The sequence below is a fragment of the Balaenoptera musculus genome, chromosome 1 (genome assembly GCF_009873245.2).
Source record: "Balaenoptera musculus isolate JJ_BM4_2016_0621 chromosome 1, mBalMus1.pri.v3, whole genome shotgun sequence".
Lineage (NCBI taxonomy): Eukaryota > Metazoa > Chordata > Mammalia > Artiodactyla > Balaenopteridae > Balaenoptera > Balaenoptera musculus.
In genome coordinates, this window is record NC_045785.1 from 24,999,987 (window position 1) to 25,019,399 (window position 19,413).

Genomic DNA, 19,413 nt, shown 5'->3' on the forward strand with positions numbered 1-19,413 from the left:
GAGACTGGGCTAGACGTGCTCCATCTGCCACCAAGATGATTAGAGGGCTGCCAGAGGCCCTGATCCTTGCTGCCAGAGCAGGAGGTGGGAAGCAGTCTGAAGGACTCTCTGCTGAGAGGAGCGGGAGACATCTGGCAGAGGCCAGCTCGGCCATGCGCACCGCTGGGTCTGCTTAACCTGATTAATGACCTCACCCGTCAAGAAGTGGGGCAAACCGCGGCTCCTGCCAGGGGCCCAGCCCAGGAATGCTTTAGCACCCCTCCTCGTAGGCAGAGCAGGTGGAGGGAGTGGTCTGAGCACATCATCCTGCTCTCCAGATGACTCGCCAGCCCAGCTCACGTGAACATTGCCACAGATGTGCAGCTGTTGCCAGAGGGTACAGGGTGTCCCGCCCATTCTCCACTCCCCTCCCGCTAGCCTTAGGATCCAAAGCTGTTTGTCAAGTTTGGAGCCAGGCTTGGAGGGGCAGTGTGTGGAATGAGGTGTGAGGGCTGACCCCCCAAGCCCAGAACCAACCATGCCCACAAGGAAGAACCCAGGTCCTGGGCTCCTCAGCCCCAGCTGATCACAAAGGTGACAGAGTATGATCGACACTGTTCTAGACACAGGTTTCAGTAAACACTTGGCTCAGTGGGAGCAAAGAAACAACAGAAGCTTCCCCTAATGGCTGCAGTTCTACTCTATTCTCTGTGGGTTGAACCCAGCACCATGGTGGGCCTCGGGCCTCCATTTTGGGGGACTCAGATGAACTCAGAGGTGACCAGGATGCCATGGAATGAAGCTCAGTGAACAGCTTCTGGAGAGCCCGGGACTATCTGGCCTAGGGAAGGGAGGACCTGGGGGAATGCGGTGGCAGGTTCCAGATATCTAGAGGACTGGCATGCAGAAAGGGGTGAAATATGTTCTGGGTGGCCCAAGAGAGAAAACCATAGCCAATGGGTAGTGTTTTCAAGGTGGTGGGATTTGGAATCCACATCAGGAAGAAGTCCTCCTAGTCTAGGAGGAAATGGGCTGCCTGGAGAGGCACTGAGTTGTCATTGGAGGTTGGCAAGCAGAGGCCGGACTCAAAGTGGGGTAATGGAGGGGGTTCTAGCTCTGCATGGGGCCTGGCCTCTGGGAACTGGGTTCCACCTAACTCTAGGATTCTAGCATGACAGCAGCCCAGAGGAGAACCGGGCTGAACTGGCTAAGCCTGACATACCTGCCAGGCCTCACTGAGCTGCCTCCCCAACCAAGCACGGAGAGCCTGTTTTCTTATCTTCATCCCCCAAAATGAAAGGATTAGCTCACCATTACCCATCATAAGGTCCCCCAGTCAAACCAAAACGTCTGGTGTCTTGGCTTCTGATTGAAATTTTGTCAGATCACTGTAGACATTTGGTATAGACTGATTATCAAGCTGATCTGAAGATCCAGCTGGCAAGTACAGATGTCTGCGCTTAATAAAAATGGGGAGAAAGTTATGACTTCATAAGTGCAGTTTGTCTGGAAGATTAAAACTAGGGTTTGAGATAATAAAAAGGCCAGGCTGTGAGAAGTCTGGGGTGGCTGCTTCTAGCCCAGAACGCCAGCCCTAAAACTGTTGTAAAACATACGGTCAGCTTCTTGGACTGAACCTGGCAAGGTGAGACTTAACCTGAAGTTAAGTTACACTTAACTTCACCCCAGTGAGAGCAGCCCTGTGGAGGCATGTCCCCCTGAGCTGTTTCTTTCTGCACGGCGTGGTATATACTATGTACTTAAATATTCGTTGAATGAAAGAATAAATGAGTGACTGAATGGATAAGCATATGAACCCGTAACTGGGAAGGTGTGGTGGAAAATGTGGAACTCCAGAGTTTTATTCTTGTATTGAAGCTTACAGTTGCACCAAACTTTTGGCCCCAAATGAAAAAAACCAAAAAAAAAAAAAAAAAAAAGCATTGGCAGTGGGAGGTAGCAACTTGTCCCCTGGGGACTGAAGCCAAGCAGAGGATGTCAGGCAAGTATGAGGGGTCCAAGCTGCAGAGGGGTAGCCTGGCCAAAGATGCTCAGAGAGCAGACTGCCCAAGCTCCCTGAGCAGGCAGCTAGAAGTCAACACACACGGACTTGTGGCGGGTGGAATCCAAGCCACTGGTCCCATGGGCAAATCTCTCACCCTGGTCAGATTCCATTTTGGAGAAACTGGGTTCATCTGACAAGACAGCATGGGTGAGGGAACGCAGGTGCTAATGGTAAGAGGCTGATGAACACTTACCACTGGCGTCAGGGCACAGAAGGAAAAGCTAGAGGCTGGAGTCAGCTGACTGGACACTAACCCCATTGCAATGACCAGCATCTCTTGCACCTGGCGCAAGGCTGTGCCATTTAAATACTCAGGGATGTAAAAGGACATTCAATTTCCAGTCTTCTCCTAGGTCAGGCCCCTACCTGTGTGGCCTCAGCCCAGGTCCCCACTACTTGGTGGCTATGACGTAGACTCCCAGCCCTCTTTGGGAACAATGCTGAATCAGGCAAGGGAGAATTCTTTTTCTAGGAAGGGCAGGAAATGAAGAGTGGCCCACATGCTTCTCCCACCCTAGGAGCCAGGAAAAGTCCCTTGGTGCACTCCCCACTTTACAGATGGGCTGGTCATAGCAACCGAGAAGCTGTCATGGTGACGAAGTCCTCGAAGCTGAGCCGAATGTTGCCCTGCACAGCTGTGTCCTTCTCCCGGAAGGCCTCGGTCAGCACCTGCAGCTGGGTGCACACCTGGATGAAGCGATCTAGCTGCATGGCAGGACTGGCGGAGCGGGGGCAGTAGCGGGAGACCAGGAGCTGGGTGAACTGGGGGCTCAGATTGTAGCCCATCTGGGACAGAGCTGGAGAGGAGGGGCACAAAGAGCAGACACAAAAACCTGCCGTGAGCACCGCCATCAACCAGCTCCACGGAGTACAGCACCTCAGGAACTTCAGGGGGACTGGCACCAAAGCAGAAACAGGACAGATGTCCCGAGGGGCTGTCCAAAATGGCAGGAGCACAACAGGGGCTCTGGATGCTCCCCTGAGCTGGAAGGCCCCCATCTTTCTCAAAATCTCTGTTGTCTGTTCAGTTAGGGGCCCGCAGGGTCCCAGAATGACACCAGTCTGTCCATGCCCATCTCTGACTCATCTCTATAACAGACAGAAGCCTGAGCCCCCTCGGGTCACCCTGCCCCGAGCAGACACACATCAGAGGCGGCTCAGCATGAGGCTATGAGGGCCTGCTCTGGAGTCGAGGCAGCCCCTCTGCAAATTGCTTATTAACCCTTGCTAATCCCTGTCTTATCATCTCTAAAATTGGGATAATACTTACCTTGTAGGTTCTAGTAAGGATTAAAGGAGGTGATCATGCAAAGGATTTGGTGTAGTGCCTGGCACATAATAAGCACCCAGTAAGTGTTATTTGCTAAAAGTAATAAAATCATCACCATCTCCCCAGGCGAGGTTGCTGGGCAGCTCCAAGGTCACAGCCTCCATGCTGCTCCTCCTCCTGTCCCTCCACCTGGGATGCTTCCTTCTTCCTCTCTGTATAATCTACCAGCTCAGGCTAAAGTCTCAGCTCCCCTTTTGCTATGTGGCCCTTGGGCAAGTCACCTAGACTAAGCCTCAGTTTTCTCACCTGTAAAAGGGTAATAATAAAAGATCCTTCATCTAAGGATGGGGAATAAGAAACAGTACCTATCACATGGGGAGAAAGAATGATGTAATATATGAAAAAAGCTTATTACGGTACCTGGCCCATAGCAAGCATTCAATAAATATTAGCTTTCCTGTGATAATATCACCCTTACAAATATCCATCACCGGATCATTACCTGACAACAGAGTAGGTGCTCAGAACAGGTCACCTCCTTTCCCTTCCACTAGGGAGCTCCCCCTCCCCCCGCTCCCGCCCCCAGGCTCCTTAGTCTGATTGAAATCCACGGCCAGGGCGAGCGGCTGGGTTCTCTGGGGAGCCCTTTCTCCCTCTCAGGTGGCAAAGCTCCCTGTCCAGTCCCCACACTAACCAACCATCCTCTGGAGTCAGAATTGGAACCAGACCTGGAGCTGTGGCCTCAGGTCATCTTAGCCAACTGCAACTTTTAGAGTGGTCCGGGTCCCAAAGCTGGGAATGAAACTGCCTTCTAGCAGGGCTAGAAACAGAAGCCACCTTTCTGAGCCCCTCTACAGGGCTCTTTCCATTCTGCATGCTAGAAACTAGAGAGGAAAGAGCCACACGAGCCACATGTCCCAGTCTCAAAGTGCCCTGGGCTGCTGAGTTTCCATCCCCAAGGCTCCCTGCCAGCTGGGCCTGTCTCACCTGGTGCTGCCAGGAATCCCATCGCCAGAGAGTCCAGCCCTGATCGTTTCCCTGCCCTGGACTGGGCTCACGGCCCAGCCAGGTCACAGAAGAGGTGGGGAGAGGGCCTGTGCTGAGGGCAGCGTTTTGCAGTGCAGTTGGACACGCGGTAGCCAGAGGCTAGAGAGAACCCCTTGCTCTGTCTTAGGGAGTAAAGAGAAACATCCGGCTGTGCCTGTCCGCTGAGTCCCTGCCAGGCCCTCACCTTGCTGCAGCTCTGTGTAGCTAATGGAGCCCGAGCGGTCCCGGTCATACTGCTGGAAGAGGTTCTTCCACTGCTGGATGAATTTCCACAGGGCTGAGAAACCGTAGACATCAATGCGGCCTGACTTGGTCTTGTCAAACATGTCTTGGGCGGGGAGGGAAAGAAGGCTTCAAGACTAGGCCAAGGGTCCTCAGATACCACTGAGGCTCCCTTCTCCCCAGGCTGGAGTAGGACGCTCCACAGAACCACAGGCCTGAGGCCCAGATGCCAGTACCCAAGATGCACCCTCATCAAGTACCATACCAGCCTCCACCCCTGCCAGAACTGCATCTTCTCCGCAGGCTTGGCAGCTGACCCCCTCCCTGCCATCTCCCACCAGGACAGGGAGTCCCATTCTGCAGATTGAGAAACTGAGCTGGCCTATGATTCAGCAAGGTCTAGAACTTGAGAAAAGATCTAAGGAAAAGAGCTCTCTAAGGAATCTCACCTTGAACCCAGTTTCCTGCCAGAAATCCTCCCTGGCCAAAAGATTTCTCCTCAGAATGGCCTCCCACCCACCTACCGTCAGACAGGAGGTGGCTCTGCCCCAGCCGGAGCCCGTGAGGAAGGGCTAGGACTCACTTATCATCATGAGGCATGTCTCGTCGTTGAATGAGGACCAGTTGGAGTTGACCAGGGCCTGCTTCAGCTCCTTGATGGAGATACAGCCACTGTGATCGGAGTCCACTGACTGGAACCAGGAGTAAGCCTCGGGATCCACACCGGGAGGGGCGCCACCTGCAGGAACGGGTGCCCACCAGGGGAGTCAGACGCAGGTCTCAAGACCAATCCGCAGAAATGCTGGGAAGGTCAGCCTCAGTGCCCCCCAGCTACAGGTTTTCCCTACCTCAAAAGTCTCACAAATCTGCCTACCCACTCCCTGTCTTCCATCAAGACAACATCCTTACTCTAATGGAAGAGGACCTTCTGTGTAAACTCACGAGTATTTGCGGTTGATTTCTACTCCACAAATCCTTCAGGTTTTTCCTACAGTGCTCCAGCCACTTCTCTATTTGATTTTTAAGTTTCTAAGGAACAGGGACTTGTCCGGCAGATTAAGAATTCTCTGAAAAGGGGGATCATCTCTTCCCCAAAAATGTTTGCTGAGCACCTAACACGCACAGCCCAGAGACAAGCATTTTGAGAGTCAGGCAGCAGGGAGCTCGCTGGGGTGGGAACCAGGTCTGGTCCATCTCTGGCACCAGGAGAGCTGGCATATTCTATCAAGAGCTACCAGAACGTGGGTGGCCACAGAGCTCCATGTCTCTTCCCTCCCCATCACCTCCGATGCCTGTCCCCATCTCCAAACCTCCCTGCGGACATCTCTGACACCTCCTCACCCCACACATCCAAAGAGCTGCCAGTTCCATACACAGGTATCAACTCCTCCCTGTTCCTACTACACCTGCCCTGATTCAGACACCTCTCACCTGACTGTGGAACAAACCCAAAATCCTAACCAAATCCTCACGACAGCGACTCTCCACCATTTAGCACTTGTTGCCGAGTAATCTTTGTAAAATTCCACTCTGTTCTCACCAATTTCCCCCCACCTCAACTCAGAACTCTTCAAAGGCTCCCCACTGTCTACAAAATAAAGTCCAGCATTCCAGTTTCCCCACAATGGGGTCTACCCCCATCTACCTGTCACTCTATCCCTACTCTGTCCCCCTCTGCCTGTTCCAGCCTAGATGCAGTAAGTAAGACACTTGGTCCTACCCAGACCTTCACAGGTCCCTAGGAAGCCTTTACTCACCTCACCAAGTTCTCTCTGTCTCATACCCTCTTCTCCCTCATCTCTTTGCATCCATTTCCCACCCACCCTTCAAAACCCAAATAAAATGCTGCTCCTTCTATAAAGCCTTTCCTCTTCTTCCATCCCTGGACAGGCCTCCTTCCTCTCTCCTTTGTACTCCTCTCTATGGCCCTGATCACTCCAGTGTACATGTTTTTTCCTACTCTTTCCAGGTTACACTTGGAGCAACTTGTGGGCAAGATCCCAGCCTAACTCATCTCTGAATCCCCACGGGCTAGCACAGAGCTGGACACAGAAAGGGGAGGTGCTCAATTCATGCTAGAATTGGCCTCCTGGTTCAAGTCCCAGCTCTCCCATGTGCGGCCTTGGTTAAGTTATTGAAGTTCTCTGTGTTACAGTTTTCTTATCTGTGAAATGATAAGCACAATAGCATCTACTCCATAAGGTTATTATTATGAAGATATAATTAATACATGAAAACTCTTAGATTAACACCTGGCACCATCCAAGCACTATATAACTGCTGATTATTAGTGTTGCTGTCATGGTTCAAACAGCTTTGTGTGTCTGGGAGCTTTGTGTGTACGTCAGAAGAAAGGATCATTCATTTGGAAAGACATGCAGGGTGGGCTGGGGATGAGGGGAGAAGGTGGCAGGTGAAAGCAGAGAAGCACAGAAGACTGTCTTGGGAAAAAGCCAGAGTTACACAGTATTGGTAAACCTGCTGAGTTGACTGAGGGCTCCTTCACACAAGGCAGTATCAGAGACAGCACAGAAACCACTGCCCAGTCCCCAAAGTAAGGCCAGAAGGATAAAGGTTTGCCTGACTGAGGGACTAGTCTGACTTCCTCGGATGGGAAATCCAGACAGGCCCCACCCTCTTTCCTAAAAGAGCTGCTGTGCCATGGGGGAGAGGAGGTCACAGCCAGAGGCAGGAGAGTCTCTGTGACATGTGGTCTGCGCAGTCAGCATAGAACAGCTCAGGCTCTGGAAGCGAAGAGAGCAAAGATCCTTACTAACCTGTGTGGCTTAGAGGAATTGTTTCACTCTCTGAATACTGATTCCCCCATTTCTAAAATGGACCTACTTCCCAGGGTTGCTGTGATGATTAAATGAGATAACAGCAAAGTAAAGTTTTCACAAAGGGCCTGGAATGTGTGCAGTCACATTTTCGTGGAGGAAGGCCTATTTAAACTGGGTCTGAAAGGATGATTAAGAGTTACGATGGGGAAAAGAAAAAGCATGTGGCAAAGGCACAGAGTGTGTTCAGAGTACTCCAAGGGGTCTGGGGTTGATGGGAGAGAGAGGGTCTGGAAAGGCCCGTTGTGAGTCGAGTGCCCTTAGGATCTTCCCTGTGGGCAATGAGGCACCTTTAAGGGTCAAACCTCTCTTGCAGAGCGTGGTGTTCAACATTTAGACCCTGTATTCAGCGGGGTTAAGGTGGGGCCTCCAGGTGACTCCACTGCAGGTGATATACGGATCATACTTGAAGAAGCACTGCTCCAGGGACTTCCCTGGTGGTCCAGTGGCTAAGACTCCGCGCTCCCAATGCAGGGGGCCTGGGTTCGATCCCTGGTCAGGGAACTAGATCCCGCACGCATGCCACAACTGAAAAAAAACATCCTGCACGCTGCGACGAAGATCCCCTGTGCCACGACTAAGACTCCGCGCAGCCAAATAAATAAATAAATAAATATTTAAAAAAAGAAAAAAGAAGCACTGCTCCAGGGGCTCACGGGCCGCACTGGAGAGGAGAGAGGAAGCTGCAGAGGGTGAGCAGTTAAGAGTCTGAAGCACATTTCTCCTCTCCGCTGCAGCCCCATTATCTCTGGCCTCAGGCCCTGCAGGGATAAGCCTCACAGCCAGGGGTTTCTTTCCCTGCAGTGACCTCATGTAGGCTCGGAAACAAAATTTTAAAAGGAGGAGGAAATCCACCAGGAAGCTTCTGAGCTGAAAGCAAACAGCCAGCAGCTCCGGCTCTGACAAGATAAATGCCACTGGCTCACAGTGTTTAGAACCCCCAAGGTCTGAGCCTCTCCCTCGGCCACCTGCTGGGAGTGTATGCTAAGATGCTGCAGCTTCCCAGCAGTACCATTCCCTGGAGGCCCTTCAGGTGCACCAGAGTGGTTCCAGGCTGCCTCGCTGCTGGTGTGGTCTCCTGGGAACAAGCATTGCGAAGAGGCTGACTGAATGAGCTTGGGAGGACACAGGGGTCTGGGAGCTCACCTTCCCCAACCCCCTGTCTGAAATCATTCAGAAATGTTCACTGAGCTTGAAGCCCCACCTAAGATTCTCTGCCTCCACTGAGTTGCCAAGCCCCCTCCCCAGCCCCCATTTGTCCAGTACCTCAGCTTTACTGTCTCTGCTCTTTATCCTTCCCCTATCTCATCCCATCACTCTCCTGACTGCCTCGGCATCTTTCAGTGGTACAGCCCTTGCCACATCTGCTATCACATTAAATGCCAAATACCTCGTTGCTGAGAATGCTCCAGAACGAGTCCTCTCACAGAACACTGTTTACTAAGCCCCTCCCATTTGCCATACACTGTGCCCAGTGTTTACCTGCAACTTCTCATTTAATCTTTATTAACAATCTTGTGAGGTAGTGACATTTACACATTTTACAGATGTGGACACTGAGGCTTAAAGAGATGAAGTAATTTGGTCAGGTCAGTAAGTGATCTGATCTCAAAAGCCCAAGCTTTCAACAACTATACTATCTTACCTTTCTACATACAGTAGTCAGTCTCTCTTATACAGAAATGGGGTTTCTCCCCACAGTAGACTATAGTGTTATCTCCAATCATTTGCTAATCTACTCCCTCCCCTGCTTCCCTGCAAGAGCATGGTACATCCTCTCCACTGCCTGGTGGCCTGCAGAGCCCCTCCAGTGAGAGGAGTATCCATTCCCATCCTATTGACGTCAGGCTTGACCAGAGGATGTGGTTTGGCCAATAAACGTGAGTGGAAGAGATATAATGTACTTCAAAGCAGAAGCTTTAGGAGGCATCGTGCGTTCCTGCTAGCTCTCCTGCTCTTTTTGTCTGCCACAAAAACAGTATATCCCAAATAGGGGCTGCTCCTCCAGCCTGGATCCTGGAAAGAAAAGACACGTGGAGCAGAACCTCAGCAGCCAAGCCTGCAGCTGCCGACATGTAACCAAGAGTAAGTAAGTGTGAGCAAGGAACAGAAATAAACATTTGCCATTGTGAGCCAGAGACTTAGGAGTTGTTGTTACCACAGCAAAGCTAATTAACAGACTTCTCATTCTGCTAATGCAAGCTAAGCTAGAGACAAGATGCTAAGGTGCCGGAGACCAGGCTGCCTGCACGTCCACAAGGAGGGCAAGGAAGGGCCCTGGATAACTCAGAACAAGGTCAGAGGCACCTGGAGTCCAAGATCCCTACTTACCTGGAGGAGGTGTTCCCTGTCCATAAGGCCCGGGATGCTGGGCACCATAGGAATTTGGAGGTGGTGGTCCATAGGGGCCCCCTGGGGCCGCACCACCATATGGTCCTCCCGGAGTTCCAGAAGGGAGCCCCCCAGGGTTGGGGTGTGCATAGGGCCCTCCACCAGCTGGTGGTCCATAAGGCCCTCCAGGGGCAGGACTTCCTCCATATCCGCCACCAGGGGTTACCCCGCTAGCATACTGCCCTCCAGCATGGGGGAGTCCGGGGTAGTAGCTACCCGGAGGGGCTCCGGGTGCTTGTCCTCCAGCTCCTGGGCAGCCCTGCAAGAAGAGCAAGATATCAGTCAGAATGACAGGGCCAGAAACTAGCCACAGTATGGCACTTTACAGTTATAAGGCACTGCCACTGCCTTTCTTTCAACTGATCCTATGGGCTGAACTGGACTGGAATCATGACCCCATTGCTCAGATGGGGAACCTGAGGCTTCTGGAGGGGATACAACTTACCCAAGGTCACACTGCCACTGACCTGCAGAGGTAGGGCTGGATACCTGCCCTCCTGGCTGCCCTTCCCTGCACACCAAGGGGCTCCACAAGGGCTGGGATCATGTCTGGTTTGCCACTTTATCCCTTTATCCCCAGACCCCAGTGCAGAACAGATGCTCAATAAATATTTATTGTATGAATGAGCGGGCAAATTAATCAAACTGAATTCCAAATCCACACCCTGTGGTACCCCCATCTTTATCCGCAGAATTCACAGTGCAAATGTGATCTCCAGCCCATGCCCCTGACCCTCTTCAGTCACAAATGATGTATCTATAGCATGGATTCATCCACAGCATGTCTTCCTTACCCTACTCTAGCTCATGATGCACAACCATTTCCCCAGCCTCATTCATGGCTCTGTGAGACAGGTAGGCAAGACCCTATTCCTAAGGCAATATAGGCCCATGGTTAAGAGAGAAAAAGACCAGTTCAAGCTTGCGGTCTGCCACTTACTAACTGGTCTAATGACTTACCCTCTCTAAGCCTCAATATCCTTGGCTCTAAGAGTGCCTGCCTACCTCCAGGTTAGTATGTGAATGAAATGAGGTCGGTCACGTGAAGGGCTTTGACACAGGCCCTAGCACAAAGTAAGCACTCAATACACAGTAACTATTAATAGTAGCACTCTTCTATGGAGGAGGAAACTCAAGTCCAGAAAAATCACACAACAACCGTGTGGAGGGGCTGGGGCCAGAGTCCAGGTCTCCTGGCTGCTAAGCCCAGGCCATGTAAACAGTAGAGCATACACGGGAGCACTCCTCCCTCTCTTGTCCCTGTCCCCACACCACTAGCCAGGGATCCCTGAGGCTCAGAGTGTTCGGCTCCATCTCCCTAAATGGCCTAGTGGAGCACAGCCTCAACACATCTGCAGACAGGCTGAGCTCAAGGGCATAGAGAGCAACTGCGCCCGGCTCCGAGCATCGTGAGGATGGTACCATCTGGACACATTTTAGATCAACCCGTAAGGCACACCAGTGGCCTAGCCAGTACAAGCCTGGATTTTCTCTTTTAATTGCGTTTGATAGCTTCCAGGACAGTTACCCTCAAGGCTAAGGCCAAAGTCACACTTCATCTCAAGAGAGTCTGCTTGCTTGGGGAAGAGAGGCTTCTTGAGGGAGGGCAGGAAGCATGCCCTTCCACCTTCCCCACTCAGCATCGTGGACACTCTTCCGCCCTGGAAGCTGCCACAGCTCGTAGCAAGACTCCTTCACAGATAATGAAGTCACAGGCAAATCTCAATTCAAAACTCTGCTCTCATCAGCTGAGCTCATGACCATGGGTCAGTGGCTTAATCTCTCTAAGCCTGTTTCCTCGCAAGCAAAATATAATAATCCCTTCCTCATTGAATTGTTCTGCAGATTACAAGAAATGTATACAGCAGAATTTTGTTAGTTAAATTTTTAGCTAAAGAACCCCCCCCCCCCCCCCCCCCTTTTTTTTTTTGGCCACGCGGCTTGCAGGATGTTAGTTCCCCAACCAGGGACTGAACCCGGGCTACGGCAGTGAAAGCGCCGAATCCTAACCACTGGCCCACCAGGGAATTCCCTAAAGAACCTTTTGATGAATAAAAATATTTAAAAACTGACAAGAGAAAGTTGCTCTGGTTGGAGGTGGGGGTCCCAGAGCCCTGACCACGTAGGCCTCTCCCTTGCTAGGCTGTGAGTGAGCCCTGCAGAACCCCCACCAGTGATTCAAAAGGCACTCTGAAAACCATTAATACAAGAAACAGTTCTTACAACAGCGTCCGGCATAAATCATAGCTCTACTGTTATATTAATTATTATTATTACTATCAGCAAAGCCCTGGGCCAGGTAAACTCTTGGGGCGGGGGGTGTGTATAAAGGAGAGTGAAATGTTCGAAGGAGCTCAGTTAATAGGAGAGGCACTGAAACACACTCTGTAACATTTAACAAAACAGCATAAGGAAACAGGTGTTTAAAATGGACACATAAGCCATGTGCCATGGGACCACAAAGGAGAGTGAAATCGGGGAGGGTTTCCAGAAGAAAGCAGCATTTGGGTTAGGACTTAAACAATAATAAAGATTCCCAAGGGAGCTGGAGAGGTGTGATGGGAGAGGTGCCCAGAAGACCTCTTCAACCTAACCCCTTCAGTTTACAGATGGGAAATTAAGGCCAGGTGAGGGGAAGAGACTGGCTTAAGAAACGCTGTGAGCTTAAGGCAGAGGCAGATCACTCCCCGTCCACACCCCAGTCCATTGACTCCCACCACCTCCTGCCACGGTGCTCTTTCCTTAAGCAATAGGGCACAGGATTCCAGTGTAGGGTAGAAAAGGGGATGGGGACTCCGCAGAGTCTGGGCACACCCGAAGAACAGGCTGGACACCAAGCCAGGAAGTTGCTGCTCCACAAGAAGTCGTGTGAGCAAACCCATCAACTGTTCCTGGCTTAGGACACCTGAGGCACAGCCCTTCTCCCAGGAAACGACCCCACGACAACCAAGCTAGTGCTGCCGGCCGGTCTTCTGACCTTGGTCCTATCACAATCCAGGGGTCTGGTGCAGCCTGGCCGCAACTAAACCCTTTCCTTTCTGCCCTGCATTAAAGCCCTTACGTGTAGTTTACAAAGCACTTTCACATACACACAAACGCTACTGGTAAAATTCTGCCAACAATCCTCTAACAGAAAAAAGGAAGGTATTAGTAGGCCTATTTTCAGATGAAGAAACTGAGGTGCACAACTGTTAAAAGACTTCATTCATTCAGCAAGCATTTACAGAGCAACAATGTTGTGTTAGGCTCTGTGCTAGGCCGGGGGGCACGAAACTAAACAGGGCCTGGCCTTGAGGAGCTCCAGATAATTATGATACAATCTGATCAGTGTCATCAGAAAAATCTACTTAAATGCTATTAAGAAGGCATGGGCAGGGGAATTGGTTCTGTTTGTCAAATGATAAATGAGCAATCAAATGAACACATGTAGGCAGTGGGTCAAGGAAGGCTTCCTGGAAGAGGCAGGAGTAATACTGGAACTGGCACTGAAGGATGCACAGGCATTCTCCAAAAGGAAGGCAGCAAAGGACATTCCAGACGGAAGAAAAAAGACAAACGCACAGACCTATGAGCGAGCACGGAGTAGTCAGGGAGTGGGCTAAAAAGCAGGTGGCAGGGGCAAGAACGCAGAGTGAACTCAGAAAGACAAGCTCTTTACATGCTCCTTGTCTAATCGCCTGCCCTGCTGCATTTCAGTTAGCTGGTGCACCTTAGAGCAGTTTCTCTCTGTCACACAACAGTGAGCTCCCCAGGGGCAGACAGTGGCCTCATTCATCACGGTAGCCCAGGGTCCAGCACAGAGTCTGGCACCGGCAAGCCGCCATAAAAATGTGAACAAATGAATACCACTCAAAAGATTTGGAGCTTTATGCCGGAGGGAACAGAGCGCTACAGAAGGGTTTCCAACAGGGAAGAAACGTGATCGGGCCTTGTTTAAAGAACTAAGCAGCGGCGGGTGTGGAGGATGAACTAGCTGGGGAGGCGGCAGCCCAGGTGCTGGACAGGCAGGGCTTGAACCAGACAGCAGACTCAGAGAGAACGGGATGGATTCTGAAGCTATTTCAGAGATAGACTAGACATGACTTGGCAACTAATTAGGTTAGAGAAGCGATGGAGGGGGCAGTGAGGAAAGGGAAGTGTTTAGAATGACTCAGGTTTCTAGCTTGCACCAGAGGACGAAGAAAGGAAAACCACGAGATTCCAGGCTGGGGAAGAGGGTTCCCAGGGCCACTGAGTTGTTAGTAAATGTCTGAACCAGAAATGAAAACCAGAGTCCCTGATTCCATGTTCTTTTATACTACTCCATGCCATTTGCCAACCCTTTGAAGAGTTTTTCCAAGAGCATTTCATGCTGATAAACACAAGACTGTCCAAAAAAAAAAAAAAAAAGACAGGAAGAGTTCAGCAACCATGGTTTCCAAAACATTACAGAAAACTAACCCTAGGTCTTTACTGATTGCAAATAAACTACATTTGATAAATTTGGGTGGGGGGGGAAGGGCAATTAACATTTTATTAAGGCTCTCACTGATCCTCAGTCCTATGAGGTAAGTGCTATGATCCCCATTTTACAGATGAGAAAATTAAGGTGCAGAGTTTAATCATGTGCCTGTGATGACGCAGCTAGAACTGGTAAGCTTCAAAACAGGGTCTGCATGACTCGACCACTCTACCCTCTTCTGGGTGTTCACAACAAATGAGTGAGTGTCTACCACATGCCAGTGCCAGAGACTGTCCTAAATATATGTGTCAGATATGATGGATTTCTACAGTGGGAGGGGTTGAAGGGGAAAGGGTTGGATTAGGTGATCTTTCAGAGGCTTCAAGCCCAGAAACCAGGGAGACTCAGAAGAATCTTATTCTGTTTTCACCCCTGCACCTAGACCCAATTCGAGAGCCACAGTATTGTAAGAGACCCCAAAGACCTCCCAGTCCAACCTCTCAGTCGATGATGGAATCTCTGTAGCACCATCCGGAATCTGTGTTTACATTCCTGCAAGTGGTGGGGAGTTCACCCCCTCCCAAATAACCCACTCAGAAAGTCCTACATATTCTTTTGGCTCTGAGGGCTCATTCTTCTACCCCAAGACCCTTGTGAAGCCCAGAGGTGTCAAAGTTTGGTCCATGCTGAGTGCTGAGGGGAAACACAAGCCTGTGTTTCAAACACAGGCTGTGTTGCAAACACAAGCCTGTGCTCTGGAGCTACCCCACAGCCCGCTGGAGGAGGTCAGAGCCCATTCTAAGGGGTTAAACAATCACAAGACTACAGAAGGAGTGGTTTGGGCATTCACCAGCAGAACCTCCTAAAATATTTAAAGGCCAGAAATCTGCAGCCAATAAACAGCGAGCCAAGAACTGTCCCAAGACTTCAATTACCACCTCTGCTGACACTCCAAAATCTTTCTCTCCAGCTTCATCTCTCATGAGCTGCAGACCTCATATCCAACAACCTCCTGGACCTTCCGTCCACATCTATTCCTCCCTCTGTGTTCCCACTGCTGTGAAGGGAAACCCTGATGCCCTCCTGGACACCTCCTCTTTCCTTTCCTCCGTCACCTCAATTAGGCACCAAGTTTTCTCACTTCTACCTCCCAGCTCCATGTTCACCAGGTCACTGTTCTCTCACCTAGATTACTTCAACAGCTTTGAAACTGGTCTCCCTGCCTTGTCTCTCCTGCTTCAACCCCCCCTGACAGTGCCCCACGGTCACCGCTCAAAGCACGAATGGGAGAAAACTCTTCAGGAGCTCCCCGACAACTCTCAGGATGAAGTCCACACTCCTCAAAAAGGCACATAATGCCCTTTAGGATCTGGTCCTTGCTTACCTTTCTGGTCTTATTTGTTACTCTTTTCCCCCCTCCTCTTCACTACAACTAGACTGATCTCCTTAAATTCTTCCAAAATACTGTGCTCTCTTACTTGCTTCCTGGCCTTTGTGAATACTATTCCCTCCACTGGAATACCATGCCTTTCTTCACCCAGATAACTCCTACTGGAGATTTGGTTTTTGGCTTAAATGTCACCTCCTTTAAGAAGACTTCCTTCCCTCAAAACTAAGTTAGGTGTCCCTCCTGTGCTAGCCTGACACTTACTCCCATTTAATACTCATCACACAGCTTCTACAATTTACGTGTCTGTATGACTCTTCCCCTTGGAGTATTTACTATATGCCAAAACACCATATCAAGCACTTTATGTGGATTACCTCATTTAATCTTTGCAGTAACCCTTGAGGTAGGTACTCTTATGACCCCATTTTTAAAAAGGGGGAAACCGAGCCTCAGACTTCTGCAGAAATTTCTGCAAGGAAATGGCAGAGCAAGGATTTGAAGCCAAATCTCTCTGGCCTCAGAGACCAAGCTCTTAAGCACTGAAATCCATCAGGCTGGCTCCCCCACAGGACCAAAGGGTACTTGAGTTTTACTCCTCGAAAACCCAGTCCATGCTTGAGGACCCTGGGGCAGGACGCAGCAGAAAATTATAGTTTTGACTCCTAACAAGAGGCTGGAATCCTCCAGGGCTATGTACTGGGTGGAGGGGAGGCAGCACTGACTAAGCCTTTGGATGTTTTCAGACAACCCACTTCCTTTCTTGGAACACTGTGAACCAGGAGCTGGATAGGAGGAACGAAGAAGGTATGATGGGAGAAAAGCATTTCTTCCTCTACTCGAGACACAGTCCTCTCTGCGCTCCTTTTCAGTATTTCACTGAGCATAAGCCCAGGCAGCACGGCATGATAACAGTGATCCCAGCAGCAAGAGCTATGCCACCACGCTCTGGCACACACTAGGTATCAGCAATGCGCCAAGCTCCCTACAGGCTTTATCATATTTCATCCTCTTTTCAGCCCTATGAAGTACTATTCCTCCCTCTTTACAAGTGAAGAAACGGAGGCTCAGAGCCCTTAGATGATGCGTCCAAGGGTGTATAACTATTAAATAGTAGAATTAGGATTCTAGCCCAGTTCTGTCTAACCTGGAAGTTCAGGCTCTTAATTTCTATGTCACTGCTTCTAGGATGCATACAAATTGTCTCCAAAAGCTTATTAAAATGTAATGCTTGGACCTTTCCTGGGTACAGAATAGGTATGAGGTGGAACCCCAAAATGTGCTTTTTTGACAAGCTCCTAGGTGATTCTGATGTAGACCATCCACTGAGAAACAAAGTACTATGGCAATGTTTTCCCAAACTGTGTTCCTCAAGAATACCAGTGTCACCAACATATGACCAGACTTAAAAGGGGGTGGGGGTGGGGGTTCCATAGTTAAGTAAGTTTAAGAAACACTTCATATGCTATCCCTCTCTGGCAAATTTACAATGTCTATTAACAAATTAAGAATTCTGAGATGGTCTGTGGTTAACAGGCCATCTGTATTTAACAGCGTATTTCCCAAACTTATTTAACCACAGAATACTCCTTTATTAGCAATACTTATTAACATTTCACAAGCCTCAGCAAATGCAACTGAGCTTGGGAAACACTTGTAGGTTATACTTCCTCCTAACCCCAGCCCAGGCTGGCCTCTCTCCTTCCTACCTCTGCTAAGTATGCAATGACAGAAACTCTAAGTTCTAGCACGGGAACTCCCTCACTTGCTATGTGTGACCTTGGGCAAGCCACTTAACCTCTTTGGGCTCATTCCTCAGCTATAAATTGGGGGAATAATCCCTGCTAGCCTGTTTACAGAGCCTTCATGATTGAGATAACGGATGTCCAAATACTGTGTGCAAAAACTGTACAGGGCTGCACTCCCTACGAGGGCTCTTGCCGCATCTTCTGACATGTGATTACACTCAGCCCAGCGCTTAGCAATATCCCATGTGACCTTGTTTTCCAATTTTTCCTGCATGGGTTTTATCTCCTAAGTTAGTGTGATCTCGGGCAACTCAGGAGCCCTCTCTGAGCTAAAATGAAGGGACTCTTCTGAGGGCCCTTCCAGCACTGGCCTTCAAGGAATCTAGTAAAAATCAAAATACTAAAAGGTAACACCTGTCACACTCTTCGTAGTACCAAATGCTTTACAAGCATCACTTCATTACTCTTCATAACAGCTCTATGAAGTAGATCCTATTATTTGGCCCTATTTTACAGAGGAGGAAACTTCAGCTCAGAAAGGGCTCAATGGCTCAAAACTATTTAAGTGATGGAGCCAAGGTGTGAACCTTCCTCTGACTCCAGACTGCACTTCACTACTCTAACGCTCTTGTTATCCAACAACGGATTCTGGCCACAGAATCACCTTGCTGTGGTGTTCTTGCCTGGATCAAGATGGGCTGGCAAGTGGGGAAAAGGCATTTGCTGACAGCTCCGGGTTCTGCTGCCTAACTGCCTGGTGACTTCAAATAAATTCCATGTCTCCTTGGGTTTCACTTTTCCTATGTGTGAAATGGAAGTGTTGGACTCAGTCAGTAGTCGAACAAGCTCGTTTGTGCAGCCTGCTAAAACCACAGGTTCTCCTGATTATTCAGATGCAGTACGTTCAGGGTGTATTTTTATCGACTCCCCAAAAGATACCGACAGAACCAGCGCTCTAAACGTTCTGTTGGCGTTGATGACCCCGCTTGGGGTCCCAGCGGGATCCTGGGAAGGTATGGGGCCCAGGCCAAGCCCAGCCTGACTCTGTGGGGTCCAAGAACCCCAAATCTTCCCGTGCGCGACGTCAAAGGGGGCGCGACACGACCTCCCAGACGTGCAGTCCTGCGTGACGTGAGCCAGGCGCGACCGACCATACCTTTTCCCTTCTCTCCTGCGCGAAACCTCGTTGAAACCAACCTCAGCGTGGGAAAGGCGCGGAGGAGGCGGGGAGAAAGAGAAGCAGGGGATCCCGGACCTGGACTTGGCGAGGCACCCACTTGGATTCGCCCGCCCCTCACACACTCACCTGCCCGTACGGGTAGCTGGCCATGGCGACTCTGACGTCTCACGTCGCCGTGGGGCGGGACTTTCCGCCTCAAACCCGCCTCCTCCTGGGCGTGGGGGCGGGCCCTGTTCTGATTGGATGTCCGCAACTATCAATCCTGGGCGCATGGGTCAACGGAAGTGACGCTGTAGGGCGGCGATCTGGTGCCTCCCAGAGACGCCGGAGAAGCTAAGGATCCGGAGACGTTCCCAGAAATCTTCGCTGTCCTGGCGCACCTGTTCCTCTCTTTCCTGCCCTAGAGTAGGCTCCAGGGCTGGTCGGGCCGGGGTATTTAGGGAGAAGCTTGGGTGGGGTGTTGCAGCGGTGGCCATGTTTTAACCTGGCAAATGGGACGCATGATAGTGGCGTAGTTGCTGTCGTCACTCCAAGTTTCCACCTGCGGAAGGCCCAGGCGGTTACCGTGACAACGGGGAACAGACGGAGGCCTCCGGGGAAGGCTAGAGGCAAGGACAAGAAGCTACTGCGTTCTAATGTCAAGGCACCACGTGTCAGTTAGTAGCTTTGGAGTGGGATCTATGGTGTTTGGACAGGAAAATTCCAAACCATCAGAATGGGCAGGAAATTAGATCATCTAGGGCCCCTTCTTTCATAAATGGGGAAACTGAGGTCCAGAGAAGCAGTGACTTGCCCTAGTTCACTATGGGTTAGGGGCAGAGTGTAGCCGAGAACGGGGGTCAGTGA

General features: G+C 50.5%; 1 protein-coding gene across 2 annotated transcripts; it reads right to left on the bottom strand.

The window, feature by feature from the left end:
- Nucleotides 1–1,791: 1,791 nt before the first annotated feature.
- PEF1 (penta-EF-hand domain containing 1) lies at nt 1,792–18,760 on the bottom strand. Of its 2 annotated transcripts, XM_036822998.1 has the most exons (5): nt 18,694–18,760; nt 9,752–10,070; nt 5,167–5,322; nt 4,546–4,689; nt 1,792–2,841 (listed from the first exon to the last, which is right to left on the bottom strand). In XM_036822998.1, the coding sequence occupies exons 1-5, from the start codon at nt 18,715–18,717 to the stop codon at nt 2,612–2,614; spliced, it is 873 nt and encodes a 290-aa protein (XP_036678893.1). In that variant the 5' UTR covers nt 18,718–18,760; the 3' UTR covers nt 1,792–2,611. The 2 variants fall into 2 exon arrangements, with proteins under 2 accessions (XP_036678893.1, XP_036678902.1); XM_036823007.1 differs by lacking the exon at nt 4,546–4,689 and having other exon boundaries at nt 1,812–2,841.
- Between the last annotated feature and the right edge of the window lie 653 nt (nt 18,761–19,413).